Below are 22,162 nucleotides of genomic sequence, written 5' to 3'. Positions count from 1 at the left end.
TCTGTATTCTGCTAATTGTTGTGATAATAATGTTTCTTTAAATAGATGTCTTTTTGTTGCTTTCTCATTCTTGACTTTTTTAATATTTTGTCACAAGTTAGCCTGGTGGTTTATTGAAATAATTTAGTTCATCATCTGTTGCAAATTGTTGTTTATTTGGTTGGTATGGTAAAGCAATTAAATTCAAATTAATCTTCATTTATTTTGATATCTTTGTTACTTAACATGAAATAAAGTTACTTAATTTTTTTTACAATGTTTTTTTTTCGGGTGTTGATTTTGCTTAATAAACTTCTTTCAAACACTTTTAGAGAGGTTAGATAAAAAAATTATACAAATACTGACAATGGCAAGCATTGAAGAAGATGAAAAGTTTACCCAGGTAAGAGGACAGTAGAGCTGACATCATCTTACAATAATTTGATGGGTTGGTCTTGTAAGGAGTTAAATAAAACAGACGGCCTTAAACTGGTGGATATCAGGCATAATTTAATTAAAGTTAGATGGGGAATTAAAATGGGCATAATATTCTAAATGAATGTTAAATGACTGATACTTATTTGAGACTTTTTCACAAATGCTTCAAACCTGGTGCCATTCCATTACTATAATTTAAGTCAGGGCGAATTAAAATGACTATGATGTTCTCCTGAAGTTAATGAATAACACTTATTTGAGACTTTTTGACATAAACTTTAAACCATCTGCCCTTCAATTACTAGCACTTAACCGTTGGCATATGGCTGGAATGAATATCAAATCTGCGTGTTAGGTGATATACAACGACTTTACAAGGTAGCAAAGATTCAACCCTTAATCCCTTGTTTCTCAGGTGATACATTACACTACAGGAAAGATCTGTAAAAAGATTGAGAAAGAAACCGAGATAATATTCAGTAAAGAAAGCATTGCAATGATCGCTGATCTGGCTAGCAGGTGACTCAGTGTGGGCTAACTTCAAATGATAATATCATTAACGTCACACTTTTTTATTGTATTAAGCTGAGGAAATGCATCTGTTTAGTGTAACTTGTAACAACATGAGAATATCCATAGCATATAATTTATTTCGAAAAGTGATCGTTGTGTTTTCAATAAAATGAAACACACACAACAAAAAAAAATTACAACAAAAATTGTTTTCTAGGCAATCTGTTTTATTTGCGCACGATCTTGAATTGTTTGCAAAACACGCCAAAAGAAAACGAATAACAGCCGATGATTTGTTCCTACTAACGAGAAAAACACCCTCTCTCTGTCGCCACCTAGCAGAACTAAAACCAGACTCTTAAAACAATTTCTTTAACGCCACAAACTCTTGAACAATACTGCTTAGGACCAAACTGTGCCAACACATATATATTATGACACCACAATGATTATCTTCCTTTTTCACGGAAATAGTCAGTCAACTTTTCCATGGCTTCCACACAAACTGATGGAAACATCCTCTCAGTGTATGTTGCAACAATCAACAGAGTAGCAGTTTGTGTAATAATCATTCCATCATTAGACTGAAGCTGGAAACATTATATAAATATTCCTTTAAAATGTCATAAAATTCATGCTGTTATTAACTTTATAGTGTATGGAGTTGTTTGATATACAAAGAATAAAGAGAATAGCCATTTTTTCTAGTTTGCTAATGAAAACAAAGGTTTTCACATTGCATTAACTACTTCTATTCTCTGTTTTCTTTGTAATTCAACATGTTCTGCCCTATATATTGTATACAAAGGCTACACCTCAGGGCTCAGTCAATTGTTTCGTTTTTTTTAATAAATTTTGCTTTCCTTAAAAAGTTTGGTTTTTAGTTCAAACAGCAAGTTAGACTAGAACATAGTAATCACCATATGATCATCTGTTTATGTTATTGTTTACAATATTAAGCAGGTGATTAAATCAAATGATTTTACCTGTTTAGCATAAATCGAGTTCTTGTCAGCTCTTGTACATTTGTAGTTTTTATCTTCAAAACAAATTCCTTCTTTTCTTATCATGGAACATTTCTTGAAAGCTTCTTGTAAGGAAAGGATCTGATCTTTTTGTAACTATGACAACAAGCCAACAACATATATTAGATTATAAATTCAAAAGCATAAAATGATTTTAAAGAAGCAGTAGCTTCAGCTTTAATATTAATAGAAAACTTTGTAAACCTATTTTCAACAATACCTGAATTTATTAGGTAATAATAATCAGAAAGTAAAACAGTATCTGTTTTTCACACCTGTGTTTCAATAGCTGTCGTTACCTGGCACTCGAATATACAAGTAGACAACATTATTTAATTTTTACCAGTTTAAATGAGCAATTAATAAGAAAATATTAACTTACAACAAATCCAGGAGAACCAGCTCTTTGTTCTATTTCTTTTCGATCAAGTATCGCACATTTTTCAACATGTTCTGTTGATATGAGTGAATCATGAAGTAAGTTGTTCAACTGGTTCATCTTCACACGATCCTAAGATGTATATTGAGTTTAATATGAAATATGGGATCCCTTTAGTTCAATAGGAGTTTGCATGTCCGCTAGGTCCACTATGTTAGCTATGTAGTGGATATTATGGACATAGCGGACGTAGTGAACATAGCGGACATAGTGGACATAGCAGACATTATGGACATAGCGAGCATAGGGAAAAAAGTGTCCAGAAGAGATATCACTTTATCAAACCAAAAACATCCACAGAATTTTTAACAGTATAAAAGGAGAGCACACCTCCACTGCTCCACACCTATCTGCTTGCATATACAATATTTTTCCGGTATAAGTAATGCTTATATAACTGTACAGACTGTAAACTTACTCTCCAAAATTTTTTTTCTTCAAAATTAAAACTAAAATTTGGTTCGTTCATACTTGTATCTTTGTTAGTAACAATGTGGAATGAAAACCAGGTTTACTCACATAAACTGCCGAATTCAGTCAACTATTGTGTTTGCAGTGTAACTTACCGGTACCCCTTTTATTTGGTAGCGATCTCCTTCCATCCATAAGTTCGCCATCTTTAGTTGAATCTTGTTTACAGTAAACACAAGCTCCAAAACACGAACAACAAAATTTGATATTTTCTAAATCCCGACTTCCTTTGTTGCCATGGTGCCATAGAATCTATAGTAATCTTTTTACGCAATTAAAAGGGGTGCTGTTTAATTATATTGAGTAATCTTCCTGCAAAAGCTTATTTTTTTGACTATGTTGCGTAATATAACGCTTTATTTATGCATTTCGAACATGTTTTTAACTGTTTTGCATTAATCAAAAATTTTCGTTAATGAATTTTAATAAATAAAACGATTACACTTTCCTTAACTTATTAGGTAAATTTATATTTTTTTTATCTAATTACATTAATATACACATAAACGTTTTAATTTACTGTATAAAAAGGTATATTTATGAAACTAATCGTCATTAACTGGTGGCGCTAATGAGTTTATTTGTTTCCAAAGCAACGCTTATTAAAAGTGAAGCTCTCAAGATTTTTTCTATTTTCGGATTTATTAAAATTTCTTTTTCGGAAGCGAAACTAAAGATTGCGTTCGCCATGGTGTAAGCTGTGCTATTTAAAATGGAAAGTTCAAAGTTAAATCAAGTATCAAGCGGGTCGATTAAGTTTTATTCGGCGGACGTAACGGAATTGGACTTAGAAAAACAAAATTTAAAACACGTAAGTTGTGCAAGATATTCATACAATTTTAAATGAAATAAGTAATGTTCTTTTGTGTAGAAATGGCTTCTTGTTTTTGTTTTTTTTTCAAATAAGATTTATAGGCAAAATTTAGATATTTTTTATCACAAAATTGATAGTTGGCCTTTTAGTTTGTCTGTTATGTTTTCGTAGCACTAGATCTTTCATTTATTTAACTCCTACTTTCTTCCAGAAAGAATATTCATTCAGCCTCGGTGGCAAGTCTAACAGATCTGGTTCTCGTTTAAACAGAGCTTCTTCCAACACTTCTAGTGCTGAGAACTCAAGAAATATTAAGGTTGTTTTGAATATTTGTAAACTTGATAATATTTATTGACCTTTCTGGTTCTTTGACTTTGAAATCGGTAATGTCATTTAGGTCAGTTCGGTGTAGACGTTCTGGTAAAACAAATGACAATGGTTGGGAGTAGTGCATATAATGAAAAAATAAATTATTGGAAAAATATTTGAAATGTATATTTAAACATTACATCAATATTTATCCGTATTGCAACATTTATTCCTGTCTAAAATTTAACACTCTTATTACAAACACAGTTTGGTTTTCGTATTTATTCATAAATATTCTTAGAATTGGATCAACCAGAAGTCCTTACACCACATACGTGATCAACACAGCGCTGAAAATAATGGAACCAAACAAATGTACACGGTTGTTTTAAATAATGAAGAAAACTTTGTAAAAGTAAGACATGATTTGTCGTTTATATACATGTGGCGGGCAACGACAGTCTTATAATAATGGATATTCTGTTTTAAACACCTCGTGCCTGCTTACGAGTTACTACAAATGTAACTTTGTGCACAATTATTATTTTTTCAATGTTTAAACAGAATTTTTTTTTCGTACATTACTTATATTCTTCCACCACCACCCACAGGGCATTGATGAGTTTTTAATCGACCATGATTTATTAAATCTAAGAAGAAAAGAGCTTTTATACAAACGGTGGAACGAGCGAGTTTATATCCCCGTTCGTAAACGAGTTGAACAAGAAATTGAGCGCGGTTTTCAACCACTAGATGCTGCTAAACGCAAGGAACATCGAAACTACTTAAAATACACAAATAAAAAGGTGCGTAATTACTAAGTTATTTATTGGTATAAAGATATGTAAGGTATGTACATAAAGTTAAAGTGTATTTATGTTCGTTGTAGAGGTTAAATAATAAACTATTTTTTGGTTTCATGATTTTTTGATTTTTTTATGGCATGGGTAAAATCAACATAATTTTGGTTTCACTGTAAAAGTTAAACAAGCATTTATGTTGTAGAAGGTGAATACTGTGCATTGTGAAGGTTAATTACAAATTGTGTTAACCACAACTTATAAACAACTTTCCAGGGCGTTGTGTTCCTTGACACGATATCACACAAGGAATATGACCCTCTTGTTTTACACGGAGCAAACTCCCCAGTATCACTGCGTGTTAGAACGGGAAGATTGAAGGATCCTCTGCTTGCAGCTGAGAGGGAAAGAGATGAAGAAGAAAAGGTTGGGGTTGTGGTTATAATATATATGTGTGTTACAACTTGAATATGTGGTTGTCTATATGGATGAGATCTTCTATTCTGTTTGGGTGGGTCCTTGAACACCTGGGATTTATGGCAGTTTAGCTTGTTACCCCTGACCGAGGTCTTACAGTGAGGCAGGTTCTGTGACTTTTTGGGCTATATATATAATAAGTTGGCCTATAGTTTTGGCCCATACATATAATAAGTATGCAAATAATCAATAAAGATAATTCAAGGTTACAGGGTTTAAACTAACATAATTGAATGTCATTCATGCAACTTACACACAACTGTAATTACAGAATATGGGTGTTTGTGAATGAAAGCATGTTTCAACTAAATGTATTAGTTAGTTTGTTATAACGAATGTGTCAGTCAAAATGTTTGTTACAAATTCATCTAAAATTTATCTAAAACTATCATGTACAATGCATAACTATGCTGCCCTGTTTGAATATTTGTTATTTAGTCAATGGTTTATTGTTTGCATGACAAACTCAATTAATAGATTTGATTGAGAAGTTAAAGAACTAATTCTATTAAATTTTAAATTCGAAACACTTGCATTGTGTTTTTGTTACCTCATAATTGGCCATTGTATTGTAACAATTGTATTGTTGATGTAATAAGATCTTATTATTACATAACAATGGGATAACTCAGTTGTAACAGTATGTTGTATTGATGTGTATCTAGATCAAGTTTCTTTTGATTGAAAATGTAAGACTAGACTACCAGCAGTTGTTTTGTAGCATCGTAGGGTGTGGGGTATGGATCTGGTTTCATTTATTCAATTTTCATTATACTTTTTTTTTCTTCTTTTTGCTTACCTAGTCCCTTTTTTATTATACAATTGGTTAGACTTGATTTTTGCCCACTTTGTTTCGTAGCACCAGATCCTTACTGAACTTCTTTGCACAAAATTTTTCAACTGTATCAGCACCAGTTTAGGGTTGGATTCTCTGGATTTATTACAGTTATGATCGGACAGCGTTACCATATATTGTTAAACATTACCTTTTTTTTACAAATAAATTGAATTTAATTTTTTGCACACAGATGCTCCTACAATGCCAAACGGGCCGAGTGTTTCCCGACCATCACATCCGGTCACGTCGGCTTCCTCCTTCCCCTTTGGTTCCCCTTGGTCGCCATGGCACCGAGTGTCCTCATTGGTTGGCCATGCCACTAAGGGATGTGGAAAGCCCAGTCAGGATGAAAAGCAGGTAAATGAATGTAATGAATAAAATGTGATATTTACATTCATTGTGATTTATTAAGGAGTATTTCTCATTCCTTGCACAATGTGTGTATACCTATTTAATATTTGTAAATTAGAGTTGATAATAATAATCTCCCTATAGTATTCTCAGCTTAATGTCAGTAAGTTTTATAATGTTTATAAAAAGTGCTTACACTTTTGTATTACTGCAAACATTGTACCTAAACATATAGACTCAAAGTTATGTTATTTAATATTTTCAATCATTTTTTTTATCTTTTACTTTGTCATTTGTGTATAACAAATGTATTTTTCAATAGAAATCGCATGTTCGGCACGTTTAACGATTCCTTTCTTGACTTTGATGATTGGAACGGGAACAAATATGGACAAGATGTTGTGGACAGTGAGTTGAGGTTTCAGCGCAAACGAAGGTTTGATGTTCCTTCTACCATGCCATCCCCTGCTATTCTTGGGTTGGCTGAACCCACAAACCACACTGAGACCACTAAAGCTGATGTTGCTGAAGACAAAATGACAAAAAGTCAAGTCCGATTTACTCTACCACCTGAAACACGCCCCCAAATCACTGCCTAAACTACTATATACAACATACACAATATTTTGTGTAATTATGAAACCTTTAATGCACTTGCTGTTACTGCAGATTTTCTTTTTCTAAAAGTAAGACAATCAAATTATTTATCAAGTTTAAAGCCTTTACTGTAAAAACACACTATTTTTAAATGGAAAAACTCGTTTTACTTTATGTGAATGATAAAACTCTGTATTTTTACTTGACCGCTAAACAGTTGAATATGTATTATTTGGCTGTACGTTCATGACAGCTTGAATGTTTCATAAGATGCTTGAATACACATTCTAGTGTTAGCTTATTTAGATTACATCCAATTTTTCGAACAACCATTCTAGTACCTCTGTTAGCTTTGTAGCCTATAGGTGCCAACAATTTTTGTGCCAAAATCGCAATAAACTAGTTCATGAACTTGTTTGTTTGGAAGTGTTTATTAATATTGCAGGTTTCACAGTTTTGTTTATAAAGAACTTGCATTATTTAAAATCTTTTAGACTATAAATTATTCATTCAAGTTTTACCACGCATGGCTATGCAATATTTACTTTTAAATCGTTCTGTTGAATGCAAATTTAAAGAGAATGTTTCAAAGAATGTGAGTACGCTGGAAAAACAACATCCTCATCGTTATTCAGAACGCACCCCAGACGATATTTGTATTCACGCATGAATAGATGTGAATATTGATTTGTTGGTTTTGTTTCTTTTCTTCGCAACGAAATTTGTGAAAACAAAGTGAAGTTTAATTTGAGAAATGTTTTCTGTGGAGGCGGAAATCGAGTTTTATTTCTGTTCTAAACGTATGTTATGATCGGTCAAATGGGGAACTGTTTTCCGTGGAAGAATAAACGGAAGTAAGTGATTTTATACCAAGCATAAAATACGCATAGCCGTTTTGTTTTATTGTTATACTTAACGAAAATCATATTAGTTGAATAAACTGCTGTCAATTGGATACAGTAAGTATATTATGTACAATTGAATATCAAAGTCATGTGATTTTAGTCTTTTACGTCATAAAACTGGGATATATATTGTGAGATATCATGTAGAAAATCCTGAGATAATTTAAAAGTATTTTGTTTCTGGCCAAAAATAAGTTAGGGGAAATAACTTTAGATGTTATTGAATGTCTGAAGGCCCGGATAGGTCTCATGGCCTGGCATGTTGTGGAACTTCACCCACATAGAATAAAACATGAATTAATGTAACTTGCTGTATCATTGCCCAGTCTGCAAAGTATGGCAGTTCCTGACGAGATCTCGCACGTGCAAGACGGTTATTTTTCGCGTTCGCGCGTGCTATCATTAAAAATCTGCGTGCAAAGCATGTACATTTTCAAGCCACGTTAGGAAATCTTACTTAATTTAATACGTATTTTTTTCTTTGTTTAATTAATTGGCGTGCGTAGGACAAATTGTGGCGTGCATAACCGAAAGTCTGTAAAAAATCGCGCGTGCACCTGCCATACTCTGCAGTCTGGATCATTGCATGACTAGAAAACGACAGTTGTTAGCAGTGAGTCAGTAACAAGCCTTGAACATTACCTCCGGGGCTCCGGGTTAGAGACAGACTAACCACTTTGCCGCGGCGCCATAAACATAGGTTTTCATGTTTCGCAGAAGTCTGAGTTTGTTAATGTTGGGATTGGACAACGCTGGTAAAACAACTGCAGTGAAATGTGTGCAAGGAGATACGTTAGATGTTGCTCCAACTGTTGGATTCTCGGAAGCTAACGCCAAGTTTGGTAGGATTATAACACAAGTTATTGTCTCTCTATATTTTCTATTAATAGTTTTATACTGTGGGTTTGTTACAAACCTGTAAAGTACTTCTTACCACCAAGTAAAGTTTTTAACATTGTGTCTGTTTATATCTTTCGGAGGTATGGTTAAGAACGAGTGTTGTAATTGATTCCGTCTCCAGGTGATTATGATCTTCGAATCATGGATGTTGGAGGCGGAAGATCAATACGAGGAGTTTGGAAACATTACTTGGCCGAAGCTCATGGGATTATATTTGTTGTTGATGCGAGTGACAAGGATCGAACAGAGGAAGGGAAAGAAGCGCTCGCTAATGTCTTGGAACATCAGTTCGTGGCTGGGAAACCTATTCTACTGTAAGGTTTTACACAACGCTTTAGGTCATTTGACTCATTTGTTATAGGATGAAGTATAAAATTATGTATGACTGCCTATGCTCCTAAAAAAATAGAAGTCAATAATTTTATCATTTAATTGTAAGCAATTCACAGTTCATCTTTTTACAATTAAAAAAAAAAAAATTTTAATTTTTTTTAATCAACTTTTTAATTAAAGTTTTTGCTACTTCCCCACACAGACTAGCAAACAAGCAAGATGTGAGTGGGGCAATGAACGAAGCCGATATATGCGACGCACTTGATCTGCAAGATGTTGTAAATAGGAACAGATGCCCATGCAAAGTGGTTAGTGTTGATTTGAGGTGTTTTATATTTTGACTTAACTAAATACGTCAGTGTTATCTGTTTAAAGTTGTACATTGTTTCATAACTTTTATTAAATATGTGGAAAATATAGCCTAGAATTTTAAATGCCCTAACAGATCTAGTCCTATTGCATTTGTATATTAAATATATTTAATTTTTTTATTTTAGGTTTAAAAAATATGATGATTAACTGATTATGACCAAATCTCAAAAAATAATAAAATAGATTTTTGTTCCCTACACCTTCATGCAATCTAAATATTTAAACTACCACAGGAACTTTGTGCGGCAATCAAGAGCAAACCAAAGAAAATGGATCCTTCGTTACAACAAGGGTTGGGTTGGCTTGTGAGGAATATTTCATCCAACTTTGAATCCATCACTTCGAGGATGGAGGAAGATATGATGAAGCAAGATGAGGAGAGGAAGAAGGAAGCGGAGGAGAGAGCTGAGAGGGTGAGGATAAAGAGAGAGGAAAGGTAAGTTTCATGTGGTTGTTTGGGTGTTGGGCTGTTAGGGTAATGGGCCAATGGCCTAAATCTTAGAATTCAGGCGTTCCACGTTGTGAGACCCCACCAATATAGAATAGTATCAGTATGTGTGCATATACAATGTTGGGGTAATTGGCAACTCTGGCCAAATCATAGTACCCAAAAGCCATGACATGCCATGCTGTGGTGAGGTACCTCACCCATACAGAATAGAATATGCTTGTTACTAAATATTTTGAATAAACAAATGGCAGAAGTTGAAGCTATTTTGATCGCAATGATTGACTTGTCCCCTGCCTTGTATACTAACAGTAGTTATGAAAACACATTCATCAGCACTGTATAAACATTAGTACAGTTGATCATGCTTGGAACACAAGTTCAACATACCAGACCCCAAGTATTTGTTTAATTAAAGCTAGATTACAGCCAAAATACACAGAACTGTAATTATGAAAGCTCAATAAATAAAGAATCTAAAGGTTACTATGTAAGTTTGCAATATATTAAATACCTTTGTCATCTGAATTAACTTATAAAGTATATTAGTATTGGTTTTAGAAATACAACTCAGTGCCTAATGCTCATTATATTACTAAAATATAAACAATTACTTGGACATGTTTACAAGCAAAGTACCTTGTTTTTGATTATTTTGTTGGTGTTTAAACTAGAAAGTATCATTTATGTTCATTGAGATCCTACAACAATGCACACCAAAGGAGCTGGGATTTTGACCAGAGTTGGCCTGTTGTTCTAAAAATGTATTATTTCTAATCAAACAATGTAATCTAATGAAGTTGTTTCAATCCATAGACAGAAAAGAGAAGCTGAAGAGAAAGAAAAGGAAGAAGGAAAAACAAATGATAAGTCAGCAGCAAATGGTTATGACAATGCAGTTAATAAACCGGACTCGTCGGAAACTGAATTAAAAATGCCGATTCATGAATCCATTGTGACATCATCACATAGCGTGAGGTCGGGACTTGGAGATGAAATTCTCGACGAAGATGATGATGTCAATATCCCGGGAGCCGTGATATCTCATGACGTGATCAAAAGCATCACGAATCATGAGGATTCATGCACGGAGTCGCAACAGAGGAGTAGGACCTCTAGTGGCCGGAATACTCCGCTGGAAAACCATGAATCGGAATCTCAAGATACGGCCATTGTTACCGACAATGGTGAAGATAATGGAGGTTTGTGATTTCATAATGTGTATGAAATATAAATTTAACTTTTTTTACCTTCGCGTGGCGAGTCAATGTTAGTCGTTATAACGTTGGGGCTGTTTACCTTGTGCCTCGAGATTCACCTTGTGCCTCAAGAGTTATCACAACTTTGTTGGTGAATGTGGGTAGCCCCTTAGTAACTGTTTGTCTGCCCAGAGAAATTTATGAATATTAAGTCTTAAGTGTAATTTACTAAGTTCTAAATTTCCTCAACTTTGATACAAAGTTATTTCTGTGACAGATCTAAAGTCAAAGAAGAAGAAGAAAAAGACAAAGAAAAGCAACCGAGTGAATCCCATGGACACCCTCCCACCCCTTAGTACAGGGAGCATGGGTCAGTTGAAACCGCTTAAACTCGCACCTTTATCAATGGATGGAAAACCTAACGGCGATGCCGCAACTTTTGGTGAGTCTTTAAATTAAGTAAATGCACGATGCGTATGGTTAGGGTTAATATTATTATACATTAGAGTTTTAGAACCCTTAGTTTGCACCATGTTATGAAAACTTTTAACAACAGTCGTCCTGTGGTCCACCAATAAAAATTTATTTTTGTTTTAATTTCTTTGGCATTACTCATCTACTATTTGTATCTAGTTCTCAGTAATTGGTCTGTAAATCAATGCCATGAGCAGAAGCGTGTTTGCGGCCATCAAAACACCTGGGCAAGTGCAGTGTAATCTTCCATCACTTTCCCTCGGCTATTTATTACCCCTTTTTTGTTTTTTTTCCTTTGTTTTTTTTCCTTTGTTTTTGTTGCATTTTATAACAATTTCTTTATTTTTTCCACTTCTCACACCCTAACCCTCGCATAAAATGACAAGCTTTCTAGTTTTATTTTATTTTTTATCAGATTTACAACCGTTGCCGCCACTTAAACGACCGAATGCAGATTCTGAGGAAGACATTGTTGTTTAATCTTCGTCCTGTTGCAATATTCTCTATTACTTGTTACAAGGTTCCATAGAAACATTATATCTTTGGTTTCTTCTTTGGGGATTTCCCACTTGAAGCATCTGGTTTCCGCTTGAGCGCTTTCACTTTTCTGAGCTGAAGATTCTTTAAGTCTTGTGACGTCATGTGGATTCGACCTTTCTTTGCTCCGAAAACATCCGAAGAAATATTCTTCACTTTCCTGGGCTGTAAATTTGAGGAAAATATTTAGAAATCTTTTTAAACTTTCATATTTCGCTAACGGTACAGTTTGATATTTTTTTAATTTTTGGTGTTAGCTGCATTATTTTCTTACAAATTATGCACATTTTCATTCATATTCTTTTTCTAATTTATAGACTTTTATATTAAATGTAAGATTGTTAGTTTACCTTCATTTCATTATATCAGCCATGCAGATAAAGACAGAGTTACCATATTTACCTTAGCAGCTCGAGGTTGCTTGCAAGCTTTCTTAAACAAATCATCAGATGCAAAGTGTGTTCTGCGTATAGTTAGATCAAGATTTGGTCCCATGTTCTCAATTTCAACTCTTGGCGTTCGTGAGCCCGACTTTTTTAAAAGAACTCTGGAAAATATCAGAAATAAGATTCAATATACAGATACAAGATTAAAAGCATTGTAGTACAGTAGTTTGATTCAGACGCCACAGAGTACAGGGGTTGGAGACTGCTAGCTATTATTATGTGCGTTTGTGTCCTTGAACAAGACAACTTATAGCATATGGCAGATGAAACGTCTTTTAGAAGATTTCACACTTATAAGAGCATGTTCACTTACCGATAGCTACGAAGAAATATTTTTCCATCTTCTGCTGTGAATTGCATGACATGTTCAAGACCTAAAGAAAACAATTGTAGTTTTTTACTAAGTGATCATACAGCTGTGATATGCAAGAATTTTCAAGTAATATTCATTTGAACAAGGCTGTTGGATTTTGTAAATGTGGGCAGGCAGAAAACATGAATTGTGACAGGACAGAATCAAACTGGTTGCATGAACGATATGTCGATATACTAAAACAGCCTGCGTATTGGACGGGCCCAAATCCTCAACAAGAACCTCACGCATATAGAATATGACACAGTTATAATCATTACCTGATAAACGAATGTTTTCCACCACTGGGCCGCGGAAAAAATCAATTAAAATATTTTTAACTTTTCTTAATTCATCATCAGATTCGAACAGAGATCCACTGAATACCAAACATGGTTTAGTTGCAAGCGGACATTTGCTTGTCTGGAAATAAATGTTATAAATTATATGTTTAGAACTTAAAAAAGGTACTTCAAAACAAAAATAAGAAGGATCTACCCTGTATTGATGCTAACGGGGGTCACTTTCAACACCCTTAGTATTTGTCATTCATAAACTCTTGGATTCTATACTGAAACATGTCTGTCTATGTAAGTATACAGTGATATAGTACTCACCTTCACATCCCTTAAGGACTGAAACACGTCAACCCCAACCTCAATCATATCCAAAGTTTGATTGTCAAAAAATCGACCTGAAACAAAGAAATCAATTAAATTAACCAAAACAGAAAGAAAAATTAAGAAAACTTAATGTAAATAGGTAAAATAAATCATAGGCATTATTTATATTTGTTTCTTAATGTACTGTCAAGTATTGTATATCAAGATTAAACTATACATTGAAAAAGGGATGTCGCAACAAAACAAGTCAGTAAAACACACTTGTGGTGCCGGACGTGTAAAGTGATGTCACTTTACTACATATTAATGTTAACCCTGCCAATGTGATTTACCTCATTGGCGACTATTCTCATGAAAAAAAGTTGGATTTACACAGGGCCACAACCACCTCTTATTTAGTAGTGGCTGCAGAGGTAAAATATAAAAACAAGTGCTTGTTACCGAGAACTAAATTATTCGGACGTTTCTTCGAATGTGAACCGAACATAAACAACGAACAATCGTTCATTTTCGATAAAAATTCGAGCGTCGTTTGGTCTTCAAATGGCCGCGCTATGTTTCGTTTACGCAACAATAACGCATCAGGTTTTTTCAACATGTACTGCAAAAAGTACAGTCAATATTTAGTGCTAAAAGAGTTGGAGCAAAGTAATATTTTATAGCCTGATTTATTTTAATATTGTATGTACATTGTATAATGTTGTTAATACATAAAAGAAATAATGTCTTTGTGAGTTTTAATTCTAAGCAATTGGCTGGGTGGGTCCTACAGGACAGAATAAATATATGAGTTGGCCCATTATCCCTTTATTTAAGTACAATAACAGAATAAATAATAATTTATTGAACATACCATTTCCTTTAAAACATTAGTTACAACGTCGCTTGTGTTTCCACCGCGCACAAACATTGTTTTCTTGTCATTTTCGTGGATTTTTGGAGCTCTTGCTTTTAACACACGTCTGTGTCTTTGGCTTCTTGGTTTTCTAAATAAAACAAACACTTGGAATACGACAGATCAAAAAAAACGCTGATAATTAAAAATCAATTTTACAACATTAAACTTACACAATTTCGTTTTCCATTGCGCCAATGCAGCTCTAAACAACTGCAATTTATTACTACAGCTGATTTAGAGTTAAATTAATTCACAAATCTATAATCTTTTAGAAATCCAACCTGGGATTTCCCAACACGTGATTTCTGGTGACCAGTGAAGCGTTAATTCACGAATTTCCATAGAAATATAACATTCATATTTGTAAAATTTTATTACCACAGTGCAAGTATGTTTTACGACACACCTAAAAATGTTAAAAGAGATTGTTTTGGTTTTAAAATAATATTGTTTTGAATACGTTTGTTGCGAACAAAAGTTCTGTAACACTTTTTTTCTGATTATCATCAATTGAGTTCGAAAAAAGAAAGTTAATAAAAATTCTCGTCTGACGAAGTGTCCCATCTTGGCTCACCCTACTATATTACATGGTTTGCCAAAGATATGGTTTGATACACCCAAAGCTGATATGACCCATTATAAATACGGTCGCCAAACCTACAATGGATAATACACTGGCTATTACGCACTATACAGTCTTAAGTAAGTTCTAGCGTCCCTTCGTTTGTGTTCACACTAGATTGGCTGTGTTTGTTCATGCATTTGGCGCTCGTTGCTTGCCTTTTAAAAATTCGGGCATTCTTATTTTGTGAGTCGCGGTGAGTCGTTTTTCCTCTAATAAACCGCTACATTTTGGCGATCCTGCCAGGACCGAAGTTACGATGGAAAGTGGCAATGGGGACTATTCTCTTGATTTCAATGAGCGGATGGAACAACTAACTGTCGTATGCCGATTTTTTTACTCTAGCGGTTTTTGGACCTTTGGTGCTAGTTTAGGACGTTTATTTTTTGTCAATTTTTGTTAGTATGAACAAAATGTGTTCGTACATACACTAATGACATTGTTTTTTTCAACTGAATGGTGCAAGAACAGGTGGAGGACCCCACCGACCCCACCGACCCAATCGACCCAGCCAGTTATAAGGGGGCATACTAACGGAAAATCCAATATTTGTATCGATGATGTGACCTAAAAGGTAGCTTCTAAAAAAAGTGAGTAACATAACCACGTAACATAAAAAATAGCGAGTAACGCAACATATAACGTAACACAGAGTCCGTATATAAACATATTTATATACGGTTTATATACGGACTCTGACGTATGTTTATATACATATATGTTTATATACGGACTCTGACGTAACATATAGTGGGTAACGTAACATAAAAAATAGAATGAAACTGTGTCCCATCTTCTCCCACCCTACTATATGTGGAACGCTCAGAATGTATTTTGCTTATTGGACATTTACATTACAGATATGGATGTTATTTCTGCATGTAATTTTATCCCCTATTGTGGTTCATATGTATCTTTCGTGGAACATACAGCTGTCAAAGGTGATGGCGATATAGGATTTTTTTCTTTGAGATAAACCACGTTACTTTCTCTCCACGCAGATGGACGACAACAAAGATAATGAAAGCAGATACCAAGACATAATTCTCCCCAGAGCATGCTCGTCTCACTCCACACTGATTATCCGTATCTACAGATACAAAGCGACATAATAAGATACGACCCGCTCCTTATCGATCAAACTACAACCGGATTCAACTCAATTTATATCAACACGGTCATACTTGTCTAAATTTGGAAAACTCGCTCCAGGGCCATAATGCGTATATATCGCAAGCCGCTGTGTATTTGATATTAACCAACCGCTGAAAGTAAACGTTAAACGTTGTGTTCGCTGTAATAAACAAGTGAAGTTTATTTTGGCGTTGTCACCGCCGTACTTGGCGTTTATGCGGCCGCCTACTCCATTAAGAGATGGTGGAGTTTATGAATAATTCTACGTAAATTGGCTTGTCTCAACAAGTGCGCTTGGGTGGGTATTAGGCGCTCAGTTTACGAGACACAGTTGCGTGCTAGTTACTTATGCAGTATCACGCCATGGCAGTATCAGTTTGAGTTGTGATAAACTGACTGCAAGACCGTTGAAAGCGTTAAAGTTCATGAACCACGCTAAGTGCTTAACTACGACAGATTAGATTAGCGGCTTGCTATGTGTTTAAGCAGCTTGGGGATAATCAAGCCGCATATCATGGTAGGGCGTTTGTTTTGAAGGTGACAATGAACAATAGATGGACAGAAGTTTTTGAATTATTTAACTAAGATGCGATTAAATGTTGGAATACGCAATTTATTGAACATTATTGTGGTCGCGTATATTGGAATACTTTGCAGAGGAGCGTCAAGCCAACGTTCAGAAGTGAAGCAGCCAGATACGACAGCGATTACGAAGGAGCAATTCACAGGTAACAATTTTTAAAGGGATTTGCCAATTTCTAATCGCTGGTATAACGGCTATATTTGTTACGTGTTTCAGGGCTTTCTGGATCTCTAAACACGCTTATGAGCAGCGAAATTAATCTCGCTGGGAACCGGCAGCCATCGAATATTTGTCCTAATCAGTGCCTTTGCTTGGTGATGAACGATCAATCTGGTTACAACGTAACTTGCTTAAAAGGAGCGAAAATGTCGTCGCTTGAACTTCCAGGCAACATGGAGTATTTTTCTTACACAGGCGGCAAGTTTCCACAGCGTATTGTTCGAGCGAAAGACTTTACTTTGTTCACAAACTTAACTTATTTGGACCTGAGTAACAACGGTATACGACGAATAGAAACCGGGGCTTTTAAGTGGCTTAAGAATCTGAGAACTCTCGTTTTGGACGACAACTATTTAGCCGACTCTGATTCGTCGTTTCTTCGCCATATTTCTACAACATTGCGTTATCTCAGTCTGCGCAACATAATTGCACCAAACCAACCGCGCCAATTCCGATGGTCGTTTCTATCAGGAACAAGCAAAAGTTCAAGCGCTCACCAAACTGTTAGGTTTACGAATCTTCGAATTCTACGGTTGGACAGGAATGGAATCAACAGTATTAGCTTGGACGTTTTGGAAAACGCAAATATTTTACAAAATTTGGAAGTTTTATCGTTATCGGGAAATTCTTTGGCGAGGCAGTCTCTAAGTGCCATAGTGCGAATTTCATACATTATTAAGAAACGTAGAACGCCGGAAAGTCAAGGATCGACAAACCTAACCACATCTGTCAATCAAAACTTACCGAAGGCAGAATTTACAATAGACCTAAGTCGCAACAACATTTCTTTTTTGGACGTATACGATCTAAACGCTCTGACACAAAGTCAGTCAAAACACGGCGTTCCTTTGATCCGACTTCAGCTCGCTGGCAACCCAATCAATTGCATCTGCAGAATAAAAGGCTTCATGGAGTTTCTGTTCAGAGAGAACGGAACAAGTGTGGTTGCGGATTGGAAACATCTCAAGTGTTCGAAACCCCGCGACCTCAGAGGTAAGCAATCTTTTTATAACACTAACACTATACACAATAATGGGTCAATGGGCCAACTCGGATCTTAGTCCCGGGCCCCTGGCGTGTTCCGTATGTAGCACTTAACCCATATCAAACATAATATGAATATAATAGCACATACCATAGTTGGCTTATAGACATTATAGCGACTGTTTTGTAAAGTTTAAAGATACGGTAATATTGCATAGGCTAAAATCCCCATTTTAATAGATTGGATTAACACTTTGCTTATATACTTAAATTACAGGGCAGTGACAGGTTAAATGAGCGGACATATTAAACTTCAGATACCTGTCGCTCAAACTTAATTCATATTGATTTCCACAGGCGCGAAATTGCATTATTTGGAAGAGGTTAAAGTTCACTACTGTCATGGCGATTGGGGGAACAGTAGTTACATTAAACTTGCACCTGCGCAACTTGCGTTTGTGGTCGTGTGCTCCACAACTCTGTGCATTGTAAGTTTGGCCGTTCTCTACCTCAACAGAAGCAAATGTATAAACTACTGGAATATTTTAAAGAACTGCGGGGAGGATGACGAGGATTACCGCAACAAAATAAGGTGGTTTATATTACTATGTGGGTAAGATAGGAGGCCGTTTGGACACAAAATTTGAATAACCTGATGATATTTTAAACAATTAACAACGCTATTTCATAGTCGTGAGTATATGGGTATGTATTTTTTTAAATACTATTAGTTAACAACCAATTGGGACGTGAAAATAGAATGAAACATGTACCATCTTACCCCACCCTACCATATGGTTGTTTAACATGTTGTATATAATGGGTTGGGGTAAGATGGTATATGCTGTCTTTCTCTTTTATGATCCAAGTTGGTAGTAAAACAATGAATATTTACAGAGTTATATAACCGTATTCCCACGACTCTTAAAAAGCGTTAGTAATTATTGAAAACTCGATTGGTAAATACGGATATTATGCGCTAACAGTATCTATCCTATCCCACTGTACTATATAGTGTATTTACATTAGCATAAATGGATCGAGCATCAAAACGCATTTGGCGCCGAGGAAAGAACCGTTTATCATAATTAGCTGATGCGTGAAACGAAAGTAATAAACTCTAAACAGCTTTTACAATTGTTGCTTTGCGGTTAAACACATAAAGTAGCGTAAGTGCCAGTGGGCGTAAAACCAACTGTAGCATTAATCTAGGGATATCGTATTTCCATTAACGCCATAATTTATTCATGAGGGTTTATGTTTCCATGTGACTTGTCTACATTTTACTAAGAAAGTTTTAAAACGTGTGAATCGAACATACATTATAGTGCATTGAGACGTGGGTAACTGTATACACACGTAGGTTGATTAAATTGGGACGTGGTTTTATTCTCTTTTATCCTCCAATTTGGCCAAAGAATATTTACGCAATTTTATAACCGTATCCTCACGATCAAAAGAGCGTTGGTAATTAAAAACACGGTTAGGAAAATATGTGATGTAATGCGCTACTGTATCTATCTTGCTCAATAGTTTTAATACATGTTGGAAAACATTAATTGGAGTTTCCAATTCGTTTTAAAACTCTATGTTTTACAGATGGAGAAACAAACAGTTTACAAACAAATATTCGATCCCGCTCGATCACAAAGGCATCGGACATAGCGGATACTTTTCAGAAGAAATAGCGACTTATCATTCGAATGGAACTATTGTACGTGCTGGGAAACATAAGAGTGATGACAATCTGTAAAGGTGCATTAATGTCGGCGAAAATTTTCGTAACATGTTTCATTCTTGAAGGACATACTTTTGTCTAAAATCTTTTGTCTAGAATAAACTGCACAAAAGGAAATGAGCTTATCTTGGGAAATACGACTTTTTCTATAGTTGGTGATTTATTTAGAAATGAGTATATGTTGCACGTTAGAATGGGGCTATAGAAAATAATTCCCAATATAGTGATGGGGGAAGATGGGACACCTTTCCATTCTATTTTCTCGTCCCATCTGGTATTAAACCAAGAACATTCAAAGAATTGTAAAACCGTATCCTCGCGACTCCTATAAACCGTTGTTAATTATTTAAAACACGATCAGGATATTTAGATATAATGTGCTAAAGGTGTCCCGCCTTCCCCCGCCCTAGTATATAATACTGTCGGTTAAGATGGGTAGCCTACTGTTAGCACCTAATATCCCATATTTCCTAAACTTGTTTTTAACAATTAACAATGCTCTTTTAGGAAGTGAGGATGCATTTATAGAATTGTTAAATATTCTTTTTTTGTTACTACCAGGTGGAACGATAAAAGAGATTGAAAACATGTGTCATCTTACCCCAACCTACTTGCTTATTTAATTAAAACGATTTTTCTTCAAGCGAATTATAATTGAATATCACAAACCATGTTTCTATTTATAGTAATCGATGTTAAAACTGACCCACTCTGGCTAGGATACAACTGTTGAAATTTTAATGTAGTCTCTTGTATAACTAAATTGGATTGGCCGGTGCAATCAATATTATGTAAAAGCGGTTACTCCAGGGAGGGGGGTTATATGATGTACTGAAATGACACCGACGGTTCACCGAACATGTCAATAATTTATCGAAGTTGGCTAAAAAAATAAAAAGTTTTCCTATTTAATACCATTTTTCATTCGTTTATATTTTCGTTAACGGCAGAGAAAATAAAATTCACACCAAGTTTGAGTTGTGTAACCTTAATTCAGAGCAGCATATTCAAATGAAAGCAGTTGGAATTAGACATAGTTCAGCATTCTGGCTCAGGACTTTATTGTATAAATCAAAAGCCACCTCATAAATTCAAAAATCCGATCAAGACAATCGATAAACAATTCGTAACCCCAAACAATCCGTAACCCCCAACAATGCGTAACCCCTAACAACTCCTAACCCCTAAAAACCCATAACCCCTAACCCCTAATATTAGCTCAATTGCACTTTAATGTAAATGCGAAAGCACTTGGCAAGAAACCTGATAAATTGCATTCAACACTCGAAAATCTGATCAAGGGACTCGATAAACCAATCCTAACCCCTAACAACTTCTAACCTCCAACCACTAACCAGTGACTCCTAACAACCCCTAATATTAGCTCAATTGGACTTTATTGTAAATGAGAAGGCAATCATTGCAAGCAAACGATAAATTGCTTTGAACACGCGAAAATTTGATAAAAGCACTCGATAAAAAAATCCCAACCCCTAACCCTCAAAAAACATTAACTCCTAACCATTTACAACTCCTAACCCCTAACCTATAACTAATAACCCCTACAACCCCCTAATATTAGCTCAATTGGACTTTATTGAAAATGCGAAGGTAATCATTGCAAGCAAACGATATAAATTGCTTTGAACACGCGAAAATTTGATAAAAGCACTCGATAAAAAAATCCCAACCCCTAACCCTCAAAAAACATTAACTCCTAACTCCTAACCTAACCATTTACAACTCCTAACCTTAACCTATAACTAATAACCCCTAAAACCCCCCAATATTAGCTCAATTGGACTTTATTGTAAATGTCAAGGCAATCATTGCAAGCAAACGATAAATTGCTTTGAACACGCGAAAATTTGATAAAAGCACTCGATAAAAAAATCCCAACCCCTAACCCTCAAAAAACATTAACTCCTAACCATTTACAACTCCTAACCCCTAACCTATAACTAATAACCCCTACAACCCCCTAATATTAGCTCAATTGGACTTTATTGAAAATGCGAAGGTAATCATTGCAAGCAAACGATATAAATTGCTTTGAACACGCGAAAATTTGATAAAAGCACTCGATAAAAAATCCTAACGCCTAACCCCCAAAAACCACTAACCCCCAACCATTTACAACTGCTAACCCCTAACCTATAACCACTAACCCCTAAAACCCCCTAATATTAGCTCAATTGGACTTTATTGTAAATGTGAAGGCAATCATTGCAAGCAAACGATAAATTGCTTTGAACACGCGAAAATTTGTTAAAAGCACTCGATAAAAAAATCCCAACCCCTAATCCCCAAAAACCACTAACTCCTAACCATTTACAATTCCTAA

At 35.1% G+C, this 22,162-nt stretch overlaps 6 protein-coding genes across 11 annotated transcripts; 4 read left to right on the top strand and 2 right to left on the bottom strand.

Annotated features, from left to right (window-relative positions):
- Window positions 1-226: 226 nt before the first annotated feature.
- Window positions 227-1,801, top strand: LOC149727285 (centromere protein S-like). Its single transcript, XM_089890245.1, has 3 exons — window positions 227-382; window positions 833-936; window positions 1,148-1,801. The coding sequence occupies exons 1-3, from the start codon at window positions 347-349 to the stop codon at window positions 1,290-1,292; spliced, it is 285 nt and encodes a 94-aa protein (XP_089746371.1). The 5' UTR covers window positions 227-346; the 3' UTR covers window positions 1,293-1,801.
- Window positions 1,048-3,120, bottom strand: LOC149727284 (profilin-4-like). 3 transcript variants are annotated; one of them, XM_089890236.1, is made up of 4 exons: window positions 2,961-3,120; window positions 2,338-2,466; window positions 1,917-2,051; window positions 1,048-1,520 (listed from the first exon to the last, which is right to left on the bottom strand). In XM_089890236.1, the coding sequence occupies exons 1-4, from the start codon at window positions 3,009-3,011 to the stop codon at window positions 1,380-1,382; spliced, it is 456 nt and encodes a 151-aa protein (XP_089746362.1). In that variant the 5' UTR covers window positions 3,012-3,120; the 3' UTR covers window positions 1,048-1,379. The 3 variants fall into 3 exon arrangements, with proteins under 3 accessions (XP_089746362.1, XP_089746366.1, XP_089746363.1); XM_089890240.1 differs by having other exon boundaries at window positions 1,137-1,520; window positions 2,914-3,040; XM_089890237.1 differs by lacking the exon at window positions 2,961-3,120 and adding an exon at window positions 2,813-2,953 and having other exon boundaries at window positions 1,137-1,520.
- Window positions 3,121-3,442: 322 nt separating this feature from the next.
- LOC149727283 (protein FAM228B-like) lies at window positions 3,443-7,462 on the top strand. The gene is made up of 7 exons (XM_089890922.1): window positions 3,443-3,676; window positions 3,891-3,995; window positions 4,290-4,403; window positions 4,600-4,794; window positions 5,065-5,214; window positions 6,294-6,460; window positions 6,777-7,462. The coding sequence occupies exons 1-7, from the start codon at window positions 3,578-3,580 to the stop codon at window positions 7,051-7,053; spliced, it is 1,107 nt and encodes a 368-aa protein (XP_089747048.1). The 5' UTR covers window positions 3,443-3,577; the 3' UTR covers window positions 7,054-7,462.
- Window positions 7,463-7,710: 248 nt separating this feature from the next.
- On the top strand, window positions 7,711-12,568 carry LOC149727282 (uncharacterized). Its single transcript, XM_089890921.1, has 8 exons — window positions 7,711-7,905; window positions 8,674-8,798; window positions 8,978-9,170; window positions 9,392-9,497; window positions 9,795-9,997; window positions 10,826-11,211; window positions 11,486-11,650; window positions 12,098-12,568. The coding sequence occupies exons 1-8, from the start codon at window positions 7,859-7,861 to the stop codon at window positions 12,160-12,162; spliced, it is 1,290 nt and encodes a 429-aa protein (XP_089747047.1). The 5' UTR covers window positions 7,711-7,858; the 3' UTR covers window positions 12,163-12,568.
- Window positions 12,070-14,881, bottom strand: LOC149727281 (ribosome production factor 2 homolog). The gene is made up of 8 exons (XM_089890924.1): window positions 14,709-14,881; window positions 14,494-14,626; window positions 14,082-14,241; window positions 13,635-13,711; window positions 13,299-13,440; window positions 12,979-13,039; window positions 12,622-12,766; window positions 12,070-12,384 (listed from the first exon to the last, which is right to left on the bottom strand). The coding sequence occupies exons 1-8, from the start codon at window positions 14,723-14,725 to the stop codon at window positions 12,217-12,219; spliced, it is 903 nt and encodes a 300-aa protein (XP_089747050.1). The 5' UTR covers window positions 14,726-14,881; the 3' UTR covers window positions 12,070-12,216.
- A 720-nt stretch (window positions 14,882-15,601) lies between these two features.
- On the top strand, window positions 15,602-20,792 carry LOC149727280 (trophoblast glycoprotein-like). 4 transcript variants are annotated; one of them, XM_089890920.1, is made up of 6 exons: window positions 15,602-15,750; window positions 16,162-17,022; window positions 17,094-18,089; window positions 18,438-18,672; window positions 19,680-19,794; window positions 20,380-20,792. In XM_089890920.1, the coding sequence occupies exons 2-6, from the start codon at window positions 16,881-16,883 to the stop codon at window positions 20,389-20,391; spliced, it is 1,500 nt and encodes a 499-aa protein (XP_089747046.1). In that variant the 5' UTR covers window positions 15,602-15,750; window positions 16,162-16,880; the 3' UTR covers window positions 20,392-20,792. The 4 variants fall into 4 exon arrangements, with proteins under 4 accessions (XP_089747046.1, XP_089747045.1, XP_089747043.1 ...); XM_089890919.1 differs by having other exon boundaries at window positions 19,680-19,835; XM_089890917.1 differs by having other exon boundaries at window positions 19,680-20,792.
- Window positions 20,793-22,162: the final 1,370 nt, after the last annotated feature.

This window comes from Ciona robusta, chromosome 12, assembly GCF_009617815.1.
Source record: "Ciona robusta chromosome 12, ASM961781v2".
Lineage (NCBI taxonomy): Eukaryota > Metazoa > Chordata > Ascidiacea > Phlebobranchia > Cionidae > Ciona > Ciona robusta.
Note: the sequence above shows the minus strand (reverse complement) of the source record. Positions and strands in the feature narration are given on the sequence as shown.